This window comes from Melospiza melodia, chromosome 4 (assembly GCF_035770615.1).
Source record: "Melospiza melodia melodia isolate bMelMel2 chromosome 4, bMelMel2.pri, whole genome shotgun sequence".
NCBI lineage: Eukaryota > Metazoa > Chordata > Aves > Passeriformes > Passerellidae > Melospiza > Melospiza melodia.
The window spans coordinates 96,677,256-96,698,126 of NC_086197.1; the positions used below are offsets into that span (position 1 = coordinate 96,677,256).

Consider the following 20,871-nt stretch of genomic DNA (forward strand, 5'->3'; position numbering starts at 1 on the left):
GGGTCAGCAGGGTCACGAATGCTGTGGCCATGCATGCACATGGACTTGCTAGGCTGGGAATGCACTTAGCACAAGGCTTGGTGTCTGATTCATGGCATTGATCTAAACCCCACAAATTCTGCACTTTCTCTGTGTGTTAGTCCTGACAGCACTGCTGCAAGGCCTGACTTGGGGTCTCAAAAGCAAAGCCCTGCTCTGAGCTCTGCTCATTCCATAGAGCCAGCAGAGCACCAAAGTTTTGGTGCCTGTGGTCCTATAAATCTGAGGTAGGTAATCAAATCCTGTTGCTGTCTGACTGAAACACATCTTCTGTGGCCAGGAATCTGCATGTAAATGTCAGTGGGAAATTCTCCTTGTGAATTTTCTGTGTGGCACTTGGCTTTTCTTCCCTTTATTTTAAATCACGCAGCTGCAAGGATGAGTAGAAAAGATCCCTGGTTGGCTGCTGGAGAGGGATCTGAGCCCCCTGTGAGCTCCCTGCCGAGGACAGCTGGAGGAGATGGGGATGGAGTGGGTGAAATGTGTCCTGCTGGAAGGAGATCACTGAGCTGATTTAATTAGTTCTGTTTCAGAGCATCCATTTCTGCTCGGGTCACTGCTACGTTCATCTATTTGCTTTTTTCCCCCCTCTTAGCAATAGCCAAATGCAGGGTGATAATTAATTTGGCAGGTTGATTGAGATTGGGTGGCAGAGAGGGGAGTTTTCCTGGATGAGTGATGAAGCATTGCTGGTTGAGCTAAAAGTGAATAGTCTGAAATAGAAAGTAGTTAGTAGAAAATCCCCCCAAGGGTGTGTTTAAACTGAATGTACTTTGAGTTTTGACATTGAGGTTTTTTAGTAAGCTACCAGACTCTACAGTGTAATTTTAGGACATTTGCTAGCTGGGATCTAGCTGTTGAAATATCAGTGCTGTTCTGCTTTGTGAAGCCTCAGAAGCAGGAAAATGGGGTGTTAATGAAAGAAGTGGCTCGTTTGTGTGGGTGTGAGGCTGGAACAAGCCTTGGCAGAGCAAAGCTTTTTCCTTTTCCAGGCCAACCCTGGAAGCTGAGGCTTCACCTGCCCAGACTCAGGGATGCTCTCAGAGAGGGAGAAGACTGTGTGGGTCAGGCTGCTTTGTGGGAGGCCAAATTCTCCTTATCTTAAAATGTTCATTACTTCATTGCAGCTATCCCTCAGTGCTACCATTACAGTTAATGTGTTTCAGTAAAACGAGCTGCTGGAGCTGTGTTGCCTGGCTGGCTTTCTGCCTCACTCTGTTTTGGCCTCACCAGGGACCAATTCCTGGAGTCACCATGTTTTGTGTTTCACACCAGGTGGACACTAAGTTGCCATATTACCATAAGCAAAGTCTGTTTTTTTTTATTTTCAGGAAGTGCTGATGCTATCACAAGAGATCTGGTTTGGTCAGGCTGCTGGATTTGTTGCTCACAGAATTCCCACTTTTGGGGCACAGTGGCACTGCCACCTTTGGTATCTCTGTTTTCCTCTCTCACTCTCTGCCCTCTTCCTATTTGGGAGTGACTCTGCTCTGCTGAGAGTTTGAGCTGGCAGCTGTGCCAAAATGCCATCCTGTGTGCACAGGGAAGTGCAGAGGTGACACCAATGAGTCACACGTGTCCCTGTCCCTGCTGCAGTGGCTCACTTCCCTTGCTGGATCTGGAACCACTTCCAAAGGTTAAATGTCTGGTGAAACCTCCAAGCTTACTCAGTCCTAAGGGCTTTTTTCTGCTGAGACTGCCAGTAAGGATGTCAATTTGTGATGGTTTGGGGTTTTCTTTGGGTTGTTTTCTTTTCCCTGTGAGGTAGGCACTTATCCCCTGGGAATCCAATTCGAAAATTCCCATTTTTATGCAAACTACCAGAGAATGGTCAGCCATTTGATGAATGCACTTGCTGAACTCATTGGACTTTCCATATGAGCTAAATTCATAAAACTTGCTCAACTCATTTGCCTTCCATATGAGCTGTTGTGATCTGTGTTCATATTGAGGGTGATCCACCTGAAATCAGAGCTTGACTGAGAAATCCCTGAAAAGCTTTACCTGCTTTTCCAGTGGGTTTTTAATTGCTGTGCAAAAAGACATTTCTGTGGAAGCAGAAACCCTGCTGTGCACTTTAACCAGCCTAAAAGGGCTCACCTCACCTTGGAGCTCTGTGTTAGCAACACCAAGTGCAGAGACGCCTATGTGACACCAGGATTCTGAAAAGATGGGAAGTGAGAGAAAAGCTATGCACAATAAAGAGAGAGTAGAATTGGAAACATAGATTTCAGAGCAGATTTTTTTGTAGAAATCTTTAGACTCTTTAACAAAAGAAAAAATTATGTTAGATGCCTCACCATGATTTCCGACTTTGCTAACTCTGCTGCAGTAGCTGTCTAATTATCAAGCTAGTGCCAGGCTTGGTATTGTGAATGGGATTCTTGGTGCACAGAGAATGATTCCCAATGGGGGAAAAAAAAATAAATGAGCTTTCTGACTTTTCTAGGAACTTAATTTCACCAGAATGGACTTGACTGGGTAGCTGTGAGTTCCAGGAAATTCATGTGTGTACTGTGAATAGCATGCAACATTTAAATAGTAATTCTTCTCCTTTTTATCAATATACTTTTGTTCTTTTGTTAACTTGCTGCTATGTTTAGCACTCTTGATGTTGCTGTGTTGACCTGGCATTCCCATAATGAGAAATCTTCTTCTCTAAGTGACTCTTGGTAAATAATCTCTGTAGCTAAGCTGGGAGGGTATCAGAGTAGCTGTGCCCACAGCTTTTATCTCACCACTGTAGATATTTTTCTCTAAGGCTTTGGCTTTCATGACTATACTCAGAATGAGAAAGTGGGAAAATTTTTCAAATGTGAAAAATATATGGAAAATTTGGTGAACACTTTTACTTGTGGATTACTAGTCAACCAGATCAATACGCCTATTATTTATCTACCAGATCAGTTCAAGGGAATAAGAAATCTATTTATGATAATTTTAATTGTTTTACTCATTTATTCTGAAATTAAATATCCAGATTAGATCATTAATTTAGGAAGCCTTTGTTAAAAAATCTGCAGTACATCTGCAAGTAACTCTTTGTGTGGAATCCGTCATTGAGGATCACTGAAGAATAAGAATTGCTTCCAAAAAAAACAAAATAAAAAACCACTGCCTCCTCCTCCCTTCCACCCCCCACTCCCCTTAAAATCAGGTCTTCTCTCTATTTTACTACAGCTCTGCCTCCCAAACCTGTTGTTTAAAATCCTCCTTGATCTGTGAAGGATTAATAGGGACCTGAGAAATTCAGTGGTGGGAGTGAAAATAATAGAAACACGCATGGATTTGTTTTACTACTGTCATCTGTTTAAGTAGTTGTGACAAAAATTTGTATAAAACCAGATACAGGGTGTGGAGGTGGATATTCCTGTGCCTTTTCTTTTTCCCACCTACGTTTGGATTTTTGGTGTTTTGTTGGTTTTTTTTTTTTTTTTTAACTTCCCAGCAGCTTCACATTCTGTGCAGTGAAAGCTGCTCATTTTCAGGGGTGCTGTGGAGCTGCCCTGAGCCCGCTGCTGTGTGACACTGCCGTGTCCCTTGTAAGGAAAGCAGCATCCCTGCATCCTCCTGCCCTGGAGGAGTCAGCTGCAGTTTATTGTGTGGAAATAAGAAGGATGTTTGCTGCCATGAGAGCCTCCCCCAGCATGCCGGCTCCTGCTGTGTCTGCAGTGCCAGGGATGAGCTCGTTCCCCCGGAGCTGCGGCCCTGCTGGAGCGCTCGGGGCGGTGTGCTGCTGTGCCTTGGGGACAGCCACTGCTGTCCCTGCTGCTGCCTTTGGGTGTCCCCTGTGCTGCTGTGCCCACGGGGCTCCCCTCAGCCTTGCTGCCTCTCCAAGGCCTTGGTTTCTCCACTCCCTGCTGCCACGGTGGCTCGGCACACTGAGCAGTGCTCTCTGCAGCCCTGGCAGTGCCCTGGCTCCTTGCCTCACCTCCCAGCCAGGGTCTCCTCCCAGCAGCTCCCTCCAGCACTTCCAGCTTCCCCAGGGTGGCAGCTTCAGAGGCCTTAACTCCATCCCCACGTGGGTCTGAGCCTGCAGAGAAGGCATTCACTGCAGCTCCCCCTCAAACCCATCACTGTACCTTGTTGGTACCAGGTACCAACGTTGGTGCCCTGCCTCCAGTTCAAAGCAGCACCAAGTTCCAACTTCCATTTCTGCCTCTGCTGTGGTTTAAAAAGCTAATCTCTGCTTCCAATTGTTGTCCAGCAGCCCAGAAACCATTCAAACAATTTGATTCGGAAGCAGCTAACTGGCTCTTAAATACTTACCCCCAATTTATTGCTTTGGTGTGTTTCTTGTGGTGAGTTTTTTTTTGGGGTTTTTGTTGTTTGTTTTTTTTTAAACCAGTCTTGGAACTGAGTCTGGCCCTGGTGATTTGCAGGGCTAGAAGATGTTGGGAGCATTTGGGTGGAGAGTTTCCTCTCCACAGTGGCTGTGATGACACGAGCTCACACATCTGGCTGAACAGCGCAGCTCTGACATCTTGTGCTTTGTGCTGACCCTGGGAGCTGGCCAGGGGCTGTGGAGAAGGGATTGTTTTTCCAAATGCTGGAGGCCTTTGCTGTCTGTGTGTCGTGGCCTGCACATGCCTGTGTGTGATCACTCTCAGCTCACAGTATCTCTGACACCTGGGATGCCCCAGGGCAAGGTGCAGTTCTGCCATTTGGTGGGGAAGGTGGTCAGAGCAGCCACTTGCTCCCCTGTTATGTTATCAGGATCTGGTAGTGGTCAATCTCAGCAGCTCCAGCCTGCTTAGCTGCTCCTGCTGATTATGTCCACACCAAAATTCCCTCCCTAAATCAAATGAGTCGGTAAATCATCTCTTTTATCTTGATTGCCATGAAAATGCAGGGAACAGTCTATGGGATAGAAGGAATCCTACTCAAAATAGCATGTGCAAAATCCCCCTGTTAGCTTCTGTGTGACCTGACTCCCGCATGTTTGTAAAAATAAATGTTTCCCCTAATATGTAATCAAGGAAATAATTTGTGCTTTTTTTTTGTTACCCAAAAAAGAACTTATCGAGAACATTTTGTGCCTACATGCTGGTAACAAACAGTTTCTTATTGCCAGTGGAAATGTGATCCTGACTGGAGCATGGCTAATACCCATATTCAGAGAATATGGATCATACTGTGCCCCATTCAGCACAGGCTGTAAGGAGGCAGTGTCAGAGAGCTCAACAGTGAGACACTGTTTCACATCCTCAACATGCCCATTCAACTAAATCTCTACCAAAGAGGGAAGATGTTATGCTCATGTTTAAATAGAAGCTCTGCTATTTTGGTGAAGGCTGAAACCAGGTGCCAACCTGATTGGGTACTCCTATCTTACTCTTCTGGATGCTGATTGCCAAATATAAACAACTCTTAAAGCTGCTGGCTACCACCCTGCCAAAACTTCTCGTCATCTCATTGGTAATTCATTTTTACCAGTACTAAATGTGCTAAGTCCTTGCAGGAGTGGCAGAAAGGCATTTTTGCAGGTTCTCAGCTGTTTGGGAGAGCTCAGGCTGCCTTGTTCATGTACCACAGCCAGTTCAGTGGGAAATGTTGGATGCAAGTGCTTGGCTCCTAATCCCAGATGGAGCAGAGGAGCAATTTCTCTCACATTCCTGTGCTTTGCCTTGTGTCCACTTTCCACTAGGGAGAGCAGGACTTTTTTATGTTCACTATAATGGAATGAGGTATCCAGCCACAGTGGAAATCTTTAAAATCCAAGAGAAGGAGGCAGTGAGCTGGGGCAAGGTTCTCACGTGCATTTGGACTGTGTGATCTTGTTTCAGCCTTGTTGAATCCCATTTATTGTCTTTGGTGTCTCCATTGGCTGATTTAGCTCACTTTTGTCCTCACCATCTGGTTGTTTTTAGAACAGTAAAAGTGTTATGTACGTGTAAATATGTGCCACAATCAAGTTCCAGAGTAATAGACTATAATCTGAATAGAATTAGAATGGACTTTGAATGGATTTAAAGGGTTTTATTGAACACTAAATGTAATTAATTCATTGGTCCTCTCTAATGCTTACAAGGAAAGGATCTGCTCATTCCCTCTAATGAAACTGTGCTGAGTTTAAACAATGCTTTAATAAATCCATCTGGTTTCAAAATGCTGCTGCATTCTGCTTCTGAAGATTCCCTCCCCTTTCAAAGAATATACATGGGACTGCTTGCATTTTAAATATTGGGGTTTTTCCCTGACTTGTGCCCAGTTGGGGAGGTCCTTGTAATAAGATTATGCCTTTTCTATTACTCTGACTCATTTTGGGTTGGTTTTTTTTCTGGTTGGCTTTGTTGGAGGTTTTTATCTCTTTTTTTTTTTTTTTTTTTTTTTCCCAGCTATTGCATAGTTAGCAGTACTGCTGTTTCAGGAGTGCCAAAATTAAAACCCTGGTCCAGAAAAGATTGTATAAGGGAAAAACAGGACTTACAAACAGCTGAAAAGGTTTAAATTGTCATACTTTACTTTCTGTCCTTTTTAGATTTACTTAGATCTTCTACAATCTGTGTGGGTCACATTTTCCTCCAGTTCTCTAATACTAAGGAGGCTAAGAATTATGGTTTATGAATTTTAATGAAAGTTGAAATCCTTATGTAATCATTTGCTGGGGCTCTAATTAACTAACCATATAGGAGAAGAACTGCATTTAGAGAGGCGAGGGTTGAAGATGCTAATTTTTAAATGGCTTTGTTCTACTTCAATATGGCTATCTCAAAAATCTGATGTAATGTACTTTATACCATTCCTTACTCCTTTGAAGATATTGCTGCATTAGTGAACAGAAGTTTTAAAGCCACAAGCTGAGAAAACTTCATGGTGTTTATAGCAAAACCCTGAAATTTAGAGCTCAGACTCACACCCTACATCTCCAAAAGGGGATGAGTCCTTTCACTTCTCCTCTCCTGTCTGTGCCTGGGATTTTGGAATTGGGGTCTTTCCTCAGCTGGAATGGGGGAGTGTTTTCCCTGGAGAGCTGTCGGTCAGTTCTTAGGGTAGCACCAAGCAGTGGCTTTAGCACAGGCCATGTTTGTGTGCATTCCTGAACATGCAAGGCTCGTTCTTGTTGCTAAAAGCTGCTTTCATCTGTGAGCATTGAAGCTGCCAGAGATGGGTTTCCAGGACAGTTTCAGATGAAATGTAAAGTAGCTCCTTTTATTCTAACAGAGACTGCATGCATGTAAGCTGTGTGGGAGTTTGATTTCAGTTTTATCCCTCCTTTCTGCTGCTGATACACATAGCCTTGGTTGGCTGGTCAGTAAGAATAATAAATTTGATGCTCTGAGGCTGTTCATCATCACTCTGGACCAAATTGATTCCAGAGAACTTTCAGAGGAGGTGGTGGGGTCTGGAGCAAACCCATCTGTAAGTGATAAACATAACTTCCCCCTACTTCCAAATGCATTTTTATGTCAGTATCTCTGTTTGCATGCATGCACCAATTAAGCAGTATATTATTATCTTTTTCCATGATTTCAGAAGGTTGAGTCACTCAAGTGGATTTATGCACACGCTGTGTTTTCTCTGAGTGTAGTTGATTTGTTGTTTGGTTTTTTAATTTTTTTTTTTTTTTTGTTTGGTTTTCAGCTTTGTTTTTGTTTTTAATTCTGCTTTCTTCATCTTTTGATTTCTATTCAGCCTGTAGAAATCATGATTTCTACCTAGCCCAATAATTCAGGCATACTTTCTTTCCTCCTTTTCTGGGTATCATGCTCCAGCACTGTTTGTCCATGAAAATAAAATCAGGTTCAGAAGGAACTGAGCGGAGTGCGGCTGGTTGAGCTAAAGGGTGTCACGCTGAGGCAATCATCCCTCTGCAGAATGATGGCCTGGCAGAGATTTTGTCATAACCTTCGGGGTTCTCTTCTTTCTGAGGCATTTTTGTGTGGTATCCATTTCATTTTTCATTCCTCTACTCCTGTGTTAGTAGGGACCACCACATGCCAGGAACATTCTAGCGTGGCATGAGCACAGATTTTTAGATAACAGGGGAGAAATGCATTTTAAAGCCAAGTAAGATTTTATGACAACAGTAGGAAAAGGTTGGTTTCATAGGTCATGGATTAGATATAATGCTTAAAAACAGCCTCACTGTTTTAGCTGGGGACAGCCATGTTGAGTTTGTGAAGGGTCCCCAGGATGAGGTGAGAGATGAGAATCTGACCCCAAGTTCTCAGAAGGCTGATTTATTATATTATGATATTATATTATAGTAAAAGAAATAATATACTAAAACTGTACTAAAGAAAGAGAAAGGAGATATCAGAAGGCTAGAACAAGAATGACAGTAAAAACCCCGACTGACCAGAGTCCCAACACAGCTGGACTGAGATTGGTCATTAATCAACACAATGCACATGGAACCAATCAAAGATGCACCTGGTGGTGAGGTATCTCCAGATCACACTCCAAGCAATCAGATAATTATTGTTTACATTTCTTTTCTGAGGCTTCTCAGGAGAAAAATCTTGGCAAGGGATTTTTCATAAAATATGACAGTGACATTGATCACTGGTAACCACCCTGACACACTTCAGTGCTTTCCTGGGACTGGCTGCACTGGGAGCATCCCTACATATCTGAATAGTGATTCCAGGCCTGGCTTGTGACTGCACCTCTCATTTTTGGTGGCAGTAATAAAGCAACCTTTCACTTTTCAGGAAGCTATTGTGAGAAATGATAGTTGCTTTGAAAAATTTTTAAAAGGTTTATTAAAACTTTATCAAAAATTGCAATAAAGACTGAATAGAGAAAATAAACCCAGCACTGGCAGCACAGGATTTTCTCTGCTATGTGCTCCTCTACACAATGGATGTTCTGCTTTCACTGTGAGACTTGCTTTTTGTGCTAATTCCACTGATAGGAACCTGGAGGTAAAGGTATCACCCTGAGAGCCACCAGTGGTCAGACTCGAGCTAAATTAATTTTCTTTTAGCCAAGTGAATCAGGAAAGTGGGAGTCACTTCCTCCCAAGGCACAGGGGCTAAGAATTAAAATTGAAGAGGGTTTCTGGTCCACAGAGAAAAGACAGGTAGGAGGGTTCTGGCAGAGTTTCTTTGAAGCACATAACCTTTGGTAGGAGCATCTCTTGGTAGTTTTTGCACATCAGTTATTCATTTAAAAAAACATCAAAGCTGTGCTTCATGCAGTAATGGAGAGCAAACAGGGAAATCCAGCAGAGATAGTGTTTCCACCAAGAGTACATGGAAAATAGGAAAAAATTGCAGTAAAATGAGGGTGGCAGTCACAAGGCTGTATCAGGTAAAAAAAACGATGTGACATTTCTGATTTTTGATGCCTGTCTGCATATGTGGTTTGTCTCCAGTTATGGAGATAGATAGTTGTGAGTAACAACTTAAAAATTAGGAGCCCTTGGGAAAGACAAGGATAAGGAGGAACAGTTCCTGGAGAAGATTAAAAAAAAAATCTCATCATAGGAGGTGCATGTGGCTTTCCTGATTTTGCAGAGTAGTTTTAACCTCTTGTCCTGGGATGAATGTTTTGAAAGCATGTTCTGCAATAAGTGTGGGTTGTGAATCTCCTTGCCTACCTCTGAACTGGGGGAAGGCATTTCCTTTGGGAAAGAATTTTGGGACAAATGAGCAAGAAAATGTTCATGGCTGTAAGTCAGTGCATGTCACATTAACCCTCCTATCTTTCATTCACATATTTTTTTATTTGAATTAAGCAATGCCTCTTTGTGGAGGAGCAAACAAAGCCCAGAAGAAATCCCTGAGTAGATGTACAAAAACCCCCATAACTCCATGGTGAAACAGATTTAAAGCTGTTGCTAATTATCATGGCCGATATAAAATGTACATTGCTGATTAATCAAATGTGCCCTGGTTTTGGTAGTCTCCTTGTTGATGTATCAGCTGTCCTTTTGCCAGATCAGTATTAAACATTTGGCTAAAGCTGAATCTGTGGCAGTGGGGATTTTATTGGCACCAGCGGAGTTGTGATGCCAGATGTGTTTGGGTTCTGAATGCAAAGGTACAATGTTACATGGCTTCATTATGAGTCTAAAAGCTCTGTGAGATAAATCATAAAAGCAAACCTGTTTATTTCCAAGAAAAATGTGTAATGGATATAAAAGCATGAGTGTTTCAATTAAAATAATGAGTGCAATTTATCACTTAGCTCTGCTTTCTTTGTTTTGCAGCTCATGGGGCATTCTGAATGGGATCACAAACGAGGACCCAGAGGCTCACAGGTCAGTTGCTCAGTATTTTGTGTTTGATTTTGGCTTTTTGTACATTCAAGGCATTCAAGCAAGTTTTCCGTCTGAGTTTGGCAAAGTTGTTAATTTTGTTAATATTTGCAGGGTTTGGAGCAATGGAAAAAGGCATAAAACCATGGCAGCTCTCATTAATATAATTTTTGAGCTGTAATTCAAACAGTTGATCCAGACAGAGCTGAGTCATCCAACAGAAAGGGTTTTTCAGTAGCAGGAGGATGGATTGGATGTATGGAGAAAGCATTTCTTACTCAGCTGTCTCCATCAGGACATCAAAGCCATGCAATTTCAAACAGCGTGGGTATAATCTGTTTGGTGGTTTGTTTTTTGGGTTTTTTTTTAACCTGACAAACTTGCTAAAACTTGGAGGGCTCTCTCTCCATAAATCCTTTCACTGGTGACCCAGGTGTTAGAACTGTGTGGGGAGGTGCAGAGAAGCCACTGGAAGGAAATTATGCCAGTAGTGTTAATGGTATCACAGTCCATTTCAAAATTATCTATAATAACTATCTCTTGTAATTATCTATTGCAATTGCTGCAAACAAGACATCACTACCAGTATTGATGTTCAGGAATTTTCCTGCTTGGCTAAAATATCCTTTCCCATCTAGTGTTGAAAGAACATAAATACATTATTAGAGCCCCAGCCTTTTGTACTGGGTTTTACTTCAGGTGAAGGATTTTTCACGTGGATATTTTGTACAAATGGCAGTCCAGAGGTGTCATAAAAGCGTTAAAGGATATATAATAAGGTGGGAAAAGAAAACTGGAGAATCATAGAACAGTTTGGGTTGGAAGCGACCTTAAAGATCACCCAGTTCCAACCAAGTGCCATGGCAGAGATGCCTTCCACTGTCCCAGGTGGCTCCAGGCCCCATCCAACCTGGCCTTGGGCAGAGGTTGGATTCAGAGGTTGAGATTCAGGGGCAGCCACAGCTGCTCTGGGCACCTGTGCCAGAGCCTCAGCATCCTTACAGAAAATAATTTCTGCCTAACATTTAATCTAAACCTACTCTCTGGCAGTTTGAAGGCATTCCCGCTTGTTCTCTCACTACAAGCTTTCTGATTACTGTGTGCTATCCTGCACCCAGACACAAAAACCAAGGAAGAAAAGTTTCATTAGAGAGAAGAAAATGTGCCTCACTTATTCCACTGTAGCTTTAGATTTTCTCTTTTACATTATTCTGAAAATCTTCTAGATAGGAACAGCGTTAAACCTAATTTAATTAAGTTCCTTGAAAGGTTAGGAGAAATTAGGGAGGTTCTGGTTTTTGCAGAATAGAAAAGACTTTTTTTATCCTTTTGTGATTCAGTTACATTGTTGCCAGCTTGTGTCCTTTAAAAAATGCACCTGTGTAAAAAAAAAACCCAAGATCTTGCTGAAAAATTAAGGTGAGTGATGTGTTAGCTATACTTAAATACCTTAAAACCTAGGAAGAAAAAAAGGGAAGTGGAATCACTGCTTTACCATAATGTAAACTAAAATCCACGCATGAACTCCTGAAGCTATTCCATCAAGACTCATTAAAAAATCTCTGATTCAGTGAAGGGGATTTTTTTTAGGAGCTAGTAGGTTTTCTGTGGCATGTGTTGAAACATAAGGGGAAGCTACTACAGGGCATGTCACACTCCTTAATGGCCCACTTGGAAAACATGTTCCTTTTCTGTTCCTGTTCTGCACGTAGGAGTGAAATGCAAAGTGCTGCAGCTCCAGGTAGAGATGGATCTCAAATGAAATGCACTGGGGCCCACGGGAATTTCTGTTTGCAGCAGTTTGTCTCGTGATAAGCATCTGCAATTCAATAGAATGTTAATGGCACAAGTAGAAAGCTGTCTTTACAATATTTAACTTGCTCAGGCTTCTAGGATGGCCATCACTGCACTCCCCTTTTGAGACTGCCCTCATGTATGTGTATGTATGTTGTAGGATTCCTTTTCTTTTAGAATAATTATACTATTAAGGCTGCTCTAATTAGATTGAATTATAGGTTGCCTTACAAAGAGCAGGGAGTTCCTGGCTACATACTTGTTCTTTTTTTTTTTCCTTTCTGTTTTCATCCCTGAAGTCAGCACTGCCTGCTCTAAGTGCTTCGTGCTGGGAATTTTCTCTATGGATTTGAAATTAAGCAGGAAGTGCAAAGTGAATTTCATTACATTTTGTGCTTAATTTTAAAGATTAATATGTGTTAGAATTAAGAATTTAGGCATGAAACTTCAAAACTGAGTTACAAATGAAAGAAATTCCAAAGTGTTTAGGAATATTCAATCCACCTAAGGAAAAGTCTCTCAAATATATATATGCAATCTGTAGAACCATATCATGAGAAGGGAAAATAGTCATACATGTTTGCAATGCTGGCACGTGCCACAGGAAAGTGTGACTAGCAGAATTCATCCTTGGAATATTATTGCTCTGCAGAAGAAAAATATGCAAATTGTTCTTTAATCATTCTGCTAGAACACAGTACACTAGTACACAGTACACTAGTACTTGGTACTGCCAGGATCTTGCAGGTGGGCCCCAGGGCACACTCTGTGCACACGTTTTTATGTTTTTACCAGGGCTCCTGGGTGTGTGGGAGTAATTTGTTGCTCTGTCATCAAGGCTTGTTTGGCTTGCTGGAGATGTAGGCGTAGCCCCAGAGTCAGTGCAATCGAGCAATCTAGCATTGTAGAAGCAGGATGATGGAGAGAGGAACACAGGTCCAGCCTTTTTAATTCTCTGTAACCACAAGAGCTCTCGCTTCTCCATCCGAGGTGCTGCGTTTTACCCCTCCAGTTCCTAAGCAACAGCTATTTCCAGAGTGAGTGCGTCTGGTGTTGTCTACCTACTCCAGGCTCCTTCCTGGGAGGTGGCTGGGAGCTGAGCTGCTCACTGCCTCAGCTGTGCCACTGCAAGGACACAGATGCTGTAGAGGAGCACCACAAGCTGGGCTCTGACCAGTCTCCACCTTGCAGCTCACCAAAACTTGTGTGCTTCGGGGAGCTCTGCAGCCTACCATGAAGAGCAGGAGTCAGAACTGAGGTTCTTGCCACTGGTTTGGGACAGAAGCCTTTTTTTTTGTCAAGTGTGGCAAAGCCTCTAGAGCAGATTGAGGAGGATGAGCCGGAAATCTCTGTCCTTGCTGAAGCGCAGGTGGGAGTCCATTCCCGCTGGGGACCAGGTACTGTGCTCTGGGAATCTGTCTGGGGTGTCTGCCTGCCCTCAGGGCCACTGTAAAGAGAATTGCAGTGACCTCATGGGGCTCTGGGGGCTCTCTGAACACAGGGAGAGACAGCTGCTCATTATTTGTCATTCCTAAGATGAATGCTGCCAAACTCTGGTAAAGCTGATTTTGCCAGGGCATGTGCTTGTGAAGGTGGAGATGCCATGGCAGCCCATTAATGCAGAGGTCTTTAACCAAAAAAGTCTCCCTGTCTCAAAAAGGAGACTTGCTTCGGCAGTATTTTAAACTGAGTATTAAAAACTATTTTAAACTGAGTGGCTAAGGGAAATAATAAGCTACCATTGATGGGTTGGTGCATGACTTTTTTGTGTTTCATATCTTACATGTGTGTGTATGAAGTCACTGAGGCATTGGCAGAATCTTGGTGTTTTCAGAGTCTGCCCTCAGTGTCACTGTAAAGAGAATGACAGTGACCTCATGGGGCTGTAGGGGCTCTCTGAACAGAGGGAGAGCCAGCTGCTGGTTATTTGTCCTTCCCAAGAAGAATGCTGCCAATCGCTGGTAAAGCTGATTTTACCAGGGTATGTGCTTGTGAAGGTGGAGATGCCATGGCAGCCCCACTAATGCAGGTGTATTTAACCAAAACAGTCTCCCTGTCTCAGAAAGGAGACTTTTCTAAAGGCTTCAGGAGTATTTTAAACTGAGTATTAAAAACTGTTTTAAACTGAGTGGCTAAGGGCAATAGTAGTCTACTGTTGATGGGTTGGTGCATGACTTTTCTGTGTTTCATATCTTACATACATGTGTGTGTGCGAAGTCACTGAGGCATTGGCAGAACCTTGGTGTTCTCAGGGTCCTCTTGGTTGTTGTGTCATTCCAAGTGTGCTAACCAAGAGGAGAGTAAAGCAGATGCAAACAGAACATATGTAAACATCTGCTGGGAAAAGCAAATACTGTCACCAGCAGCAGGACTGAGATGTGATGAATGGCAGTGTGATTAGTGTATTTTCTACTTCTTGCTCCAGGCACTCCAAGATTCTCTGATTTTTTTTTCAATACTTTGCTTGAGATGTACAGATAATAAAAGAAATAATTACAGAAAGAATATTGGTGAGCTAACAGCTCCACTCTCTTCTCAATCATAATTCCATCTCAGTTTTCCATTTATAAAACAGTTGACTGTGAATGGTAGTTTTTATCTGTAGAAAAGAGACAATTGTTTGACAGGAAGAAAGACAGAAATGCATCCCAGTTTTTGAGAAGCATCCTCCTGTGCATTTTTATTAAGAGGGAGAAGGAGAGGGAAGATTATATATCATATTTTATGTTTAAAGATAAATCATGCCACTTGGAACTTTTGGAGATCTCAGACATATTAGTTGTCAAAAAAAAGAAAACAAATCTCATGCTGTCACATAATTATTCACAATAAAATAATAAGGCATTGTTGATTAGTTCAATTTTATTGCACTGAAAGGGATTTAATTGATCCAGATCAGTCCAGCATTCCTAAATGTCCTAGGAAAAAAAAGATAAATAAGTGCTCTGGTAGGAAGTGAATCATTTGTGATGTTGTTTCTGTTAAGATGCAGAGACACTGATGTTATTTCAAAGGAAAACTGGTTTTCAGCCTTACTTTTCCAGCATTTCCTTTGAATCCCTCTAACCCTGATGTTGCATTGCATCATTGATCCTATTGTAGCACAGTATGTGGGAAAAATAAATATTCCTCACCTAGGAATATTTATATGAGGTGTGCTTGGCTGCACTGAGCTGGGCATCAGTTCCACCATCAGTCCCTCGAGCCCTCCAAGGGCTTTAAAAGAGGAAAGGGAATTTCCCTGACCCATCTGCCACTCTGGGACAGTGAGACCAGAAAGTGATGCACATAGAGTTTACTTGAGCATAGTGTGAGTCTGTGAGGGCTGACTGAAGGAAAATGCAGTTACTGTGCAAGATGACAACCCCAAAGAGGCGACTTCCTGAGTGCTTTAGGCTGATCCTGCTCACAAATTATTGTATAAAAATAATATCTCTGCCTGTTGGTGAAAATCCATTCTTTAGTCCTTGAAGGGATGCAGTCTCTTACTGTGTTCTTACAGCTGACCTTGACAAAATTACTTGATATTTTGACAGGTAAGCAGTGACATTGTAGGTTGCTTCTCTACTCAGAGTAGATAAAAGATATTTGTGTTAACAAATAACAAAACCTCTCCAAATGGCTTTTTGCCACCTAAAATAAAAATAAAAACCAAACAAAAAAAAATAAAGGAAGGAAATAAAATCAAACTGTAAAAATGGGATATTTGGCTTCATCTTGTTCCTACTGTAAAACAATGTGGCAGGTGTGACTTAAGAAAGTGGAAGCTGTAAGTCCACAGTGAAGTTTGATACTCTATTTGAACATACTTTTGGGGGGTTTTTAAGTCATAGTGTGATATTTTATTTCTTATCTTGCATCCTCTGCATGAAATCAAATGACACCCAGAACTGTTTAGTCAAGGCTGAGCAGCTTGAGTAGTAAGGGTGGTGAAAAACCAAGAGTGGTTATGATGTCTATAGACAATATAGTTGGAGGTTGTTGGTTTGGGGTGGTTTTTTTTGGAGCTAGGTTGTTATATAATTTTATTTTTGATCTTTTGAGCATTGTTTGTGCTCTCAGACACTACATCACAGAGGTCTCCATGGTTTCCAGGCTCTGGTATGACAAAGGAATTTTCCTCTCATTGTTTTGTGTTTTATGGATGTGAAAGAGTGAGGAAAGTAGGTTTAACTGGCAACCTTGAATTAGATCTCTTTGGATTTGGTTGATGAAAAATGTCTGATCTTCCTGTTCATTTCTATATGTGGAAGATACATCTTTATCCTGGGGGTGTTTTTCATGGGTAAATTTAAGCTAAATAGTGATAAACTAAATACCATCTATTGGCCTCTATTTAACAAACTGTAATATTTCTTAGTTCTTTAATCTTGAATGGCTTTGTCAATAATTTCAGAAGGAATTACCTTTATATAACTAAGGAAAGAATTTGTGAGTGTTTCTCTTTCTTGCCCATCCAGCTGTTCAGATTTGCTTGAAAGCTCTCCCTGAAGTTTCAGTACAGGGGTTTGGGGAGTCATTCTCTGTAGGTTTAATTTGTTGTATGTGCCTGATGATCTTGTTTTTAGGAATAAAAAATCCTAAATTTTTGTTCCTGAGGACTGCAACTGAGAATGCTTTCACTGAATGGATCTGGATTTAAAATGTTGTGGTAGCCAGATGAGCCAGAGGTGTTAAATATTTGCTGTGATGCTGTTGAGTATTTCCACCTACCTGAAATTCCATGAGCTGTAGCCTTTGAGCATAAGGTACTAAGACAGGAAAAATCTTGTCACATTATCCCGTGATGGAAACTTCTAATTGTTTCATTGGTGACTGTGAACTTAAAAACACAAACTAGATTTCCACAATGATGTAAGAACATGACCAGTAGTTGCTATAGGGATGTATATACTTTATATCTTTTAATGTATTTATAGATATTTTTATAGCTGTGGATAGTTGAAATGAATGCAACATGCAGTTCAATAAAAGCAGTAATTTTTTTTTTTTTTTAGGTAGGAATTCATGCTTACAGCAGTGTGGGCAGTGATAATGCTTTCTGTAGAATTAGATTGTGACGGGTTAGTGTAAAACCAATGAAGTGATGCTTCCCTCACCTGCCAGTGATTTACAGCAGAGCTGTGCCTAAGGCAGTTTGCATGCACACTGCAATATCCTGTTCCTGACCATTGATGTGGTGGATGGGACAAACTTCCACAGGGTTTTTGGAAGGGTGCTCAGCAGCAAATGAACTCATCCTGACTGAGTCATAACTGCAAAATTATAAACTAAGGGATTTTCTGGGTTTCCTATAGCATTACATCATGCAGCCCCCATATATTCACTGTGTGTTCAGTACAAAGCAGGGTCCTGCTGGAACGTGTCATTGCAGTGATCCTTGTGCCTAACCAAACCCCTTCTACTTTACCTGAAAACAGCTTACAATTAAAAAAAATAAGGTTTCCTGTTAAGAATGTTTTTGTGGGTCTCCACAGCTATTCATTGTTAATAAAACTTTACATTATCCTTTCATTCAGCAGACAAGCTTTCCAAGCTTTAGGGACAGAGCAGAGATTTGCAGGGTTTGGGATGTTATGAGAAAGAGGCCTCATGGCAGGGTTTTTGGTAGGTTTGGTTGGAATATGGAGCTGGGAATTGGGGGAGGAGAGCTCCTTCTGCACAGCAAGAAAGGTGCAGAAAGCTGAGCCTGGAATTAAGAAGTGACCTAGGAAATTCCTCCTTGCTTTCTAATGCAGCAAATGGGTGATGCAGAGCAGAAAGCAATCTCACAGGAGTAATCTGCCTGAGGTTTGTCCTCGCTTCTCTTGGAGTGAGGAGTTGAGGCACAGCACTCTCTGGGGCTGTGGGACCATTTCTTTGTGTCCTGCAGGATTTCTCCCTGCTGCTCTCAGGTGAGACAGGAGCTGTCACACTGGCAGCTGTGACCCAGATGATGTGGGCAAACCTCCTGCAGCCTTCCACATCCAGCACTCACCCCTAGGATGGAGAAGAACCTTTGAATTACTGTCAGCCACCCTGAGAATCCTCTCTGCTCTCAAATTCTCTGTCCCAAAATGACTGCCAGGGGGACAGGAGTGGATTGGAAGCTCAGCAATGACTTTCACTCTGTCATGTCACTGTTCTTCATACCTAAGCAGGAGCTCAACACAGATTTCCAGATATGTTTCCATTCTTCTTCAAAATCCTTCTCCACCTTTATTCCTCCCAAGTTTGCAGTGCAAGTCCTGGTGCTGGTCAGGCAGTCCAGCTGTGGCACAGAGAACCTTCTGACAATATTTAACTTGTATTTTCCTTTATTCAGTCAGCAAGTTCCAGTTCAGGAAGGCTGCAGTACGATCATAGCCATGCTGCAGATCAGTGCAGTTTGGAAATGGAATCAGCACTGAAATCAAGCAGGAGTAGGAAATACATGCTGGTGAAATGACTCCTTGGAGAAGCAGCATGGTAGGAGTGTAAGAAGTTTGGCACAGCGCCATTTGTCTTGGTATTTTGGAAAGCAGAGATAGTGGCAGAAGCTGATAATTGCCCTTTTTCCCCCGCTTTTTTTCTTTCTTCTTCCCCAAGCTTTTCTTCAGGCTGGGGGTGCATGCTCACTGGTGTGGTGCAGATGTGGATTGCCTTGGCAATTGCATTGAGAAGTGGGATTGTGAACTGTCATCATTCAGAGCAGAGGAAGGAGATTATTTTCCTTTTGGGGTGATCAGACTCCTGAAGCACCCCTTAATCTGCCTGCATTTTCTCTCTTTGCAGCAGTTTTCATAATTTGATTTTCAGCATGTTTCCTAATTTAGTTAACTCATTTGTTTTCAGAACCCTGGTTTTTATATGATTTTCTGACTAAAGCTTATATTTCTCTGTTGCCTTTTATAAATTTAGAGTCTTAAGGTCTTCAGGTTAAGAGATTTTTTTCATGTGCTTTTTTTGGAGGTTTGGGGGATTTTTTTGTTGTTTGGGTGGGGTTTGTTTGATTGCTTTGGTTTTTGTGGGTTTGTTTTCTAGCTGCAAACTTAGGAAAAATTTGTTTGTTGGATTTAAGGGGGTGGGAAATGTATTGGCATCTGATGGTTAAAGTTGCTGACTACCTTTAAGACCCAAAAACTTACAGACTTTCAGAGAGTTTAATCCCTGAAATTCAAGTCCTCTGCTTTAGCACGAGACTAAGACAGGGAATTCTCTGCAGGTTTTCAGGTTGCATATTTTCTGAATTGCCAAAATTCAGGCATCTGTATGCCAGTCTCTGAAACAAACTCTACACTGAGAATGTTCTGGGACCAGAGTAGGGCACCCCAAAAGAGGTGAGTAGTTAGAAATGAGTAAAAGTATCCCTTAGTCTCCTGGAAATGCCTGTGCTGGATAAAATCTTCCAACTACAGACTGACTGCAAGGGGAAATGTCAGTGTAAAAGTTCAGTTTTGAAAAAGTTTTAAGCAACTGCAAACAGGGTCTTAGGAAGGGAGGGATAGCCAAACTAATAATGACTGATACAGTCAGGTGCTTTGTAATGAAAAAAAATACCCCCCACATTAAAGTTAGGTGGCAGTGGGACTTTTGTGATGATAGAAGACTGCATTTTAGTTCCTGACAACTCTGCAAAGCTGGGAGTAGTGCCACAAGATGTTCTTTTAATTTCCAGTAACACCTTAAATTTCACTTACGGCATATGTGCATTCCAGGTATTTGTCACCTTCCCAAGCACATTTTTAACACAATTATTGCAAAATTTTAGCTTTCTCTATTCAGAGATGAGCCCAATTATGGAATGAATGTGATTAATGTATTTAATTTTTTACTGAGCAGGGTTTATTCCTAGTTTTCAGCCAGTGTGCTCCCATTGGCATGTTAATACTAGCATCTCTGGGGGATGTGGGCTGCCCTAACCTTCCTTACTGAGCTTCCACAATGCCATTGTTGTTGGAAGATCTCATATTAACAATGTTAATGAGGACAGAATGAACTGGCTGATTTCCCTCTACAAAGGAAACTTCATTTTAAAAGCATTTTTTTTACTACTGGTTTGTTTTGGATTTTTTTTTCCCCTCTGAATTTTGTGTCCATACTGAGGCACATATGTATGCTTTAACTGCTGCTCTCTGGGATAGTTTGAAAGAATAAGTAAGTGAAAGTATTTCCTATTGTTCCTTCCTTACAAGAAAACATGCTGAATTCTCTAGTAGCTCATTTTATGAGTTCCCCAGTGGAAAGGCTCACAGCTGATCAGCTCTGCTCTCAACAGCAGATGTTCTTTTTCTTGACTTCAGCAGTAAGCTATAATTTTGTTCTATGTCTGACGGATCAGCGTTCAAAATTTCAAAATGAGTTATTGGAGCAGCCTCCTGAGATTTTTGAATAAGCTAGAGCTGGAGTAAATCTTAAAGTCAAGTCATAAAAAAAAAAAAATTAATGTGGGGTTGGATTTTAGAGATCAAAGGTTCGTTGTGTAATGGCTCTGCTTTGCTCCATTTTCAATTCCTGAAGAACCTTGAATGTGACAAGAGCAGTAGGAATTCTTACAGTCCATAAAGGAAGGCTGGAGATTAAAAGGTGTTGAATCTGGAGTTCATAATTATTAAGTTGCTGATCTTATGAAGGGCTAGAAAAGCTACTGGTTATGGTGAATAGAGGAGAGATAGAGGCATCAGTTAGGGAATAGCAAAGTGAAAAAACCCCAACATTTAGCATGAGAAAGGTGTCTGTGTTAATACCCTGGGTGCTGGACAGACTGCACCCTTAGGAAATGTGCAGGTGATAGAGAACCAGGGCAGTGGCTGCTCCAGGGGATGGTGATGGTGCCATTCAGGGGTCAGCTGGAGAAGGGGGCCAGCAGGAAC

At 41.8% G+C, this 20,871-nt stretch overlaps 1 protein-coding gene across 4 annotated transcripts in view; it reads left to right on the plus strand.

Annotated features, from left to right (window-relative positions):
• Nucleotides 1-20,871, plus strand: part of PDE3A (phosphodiesterase 3A) — a 211,621-nt gene that overhangs the window by 122,229 nt on the left and 68,521 nt on the right. For 3 of the 4 annotated variants that reach the window (XM_063155677.1, XM_063155679.1, XM_063155680.1), the window contains one exon: nt 10,199-10,249. In XM_063155677.1, the coding sequence (XP_063011747.1) occupies nt 10,199-10,249 (51 nt within the window). Of the gene's footprint in view, nt 1-10,198; nt 10,250-12,989; nt 13,438-20,871 lie in introns of those variants that run through there. The other variant, XM_063155678.1, reaches the window with a different exon arrangement.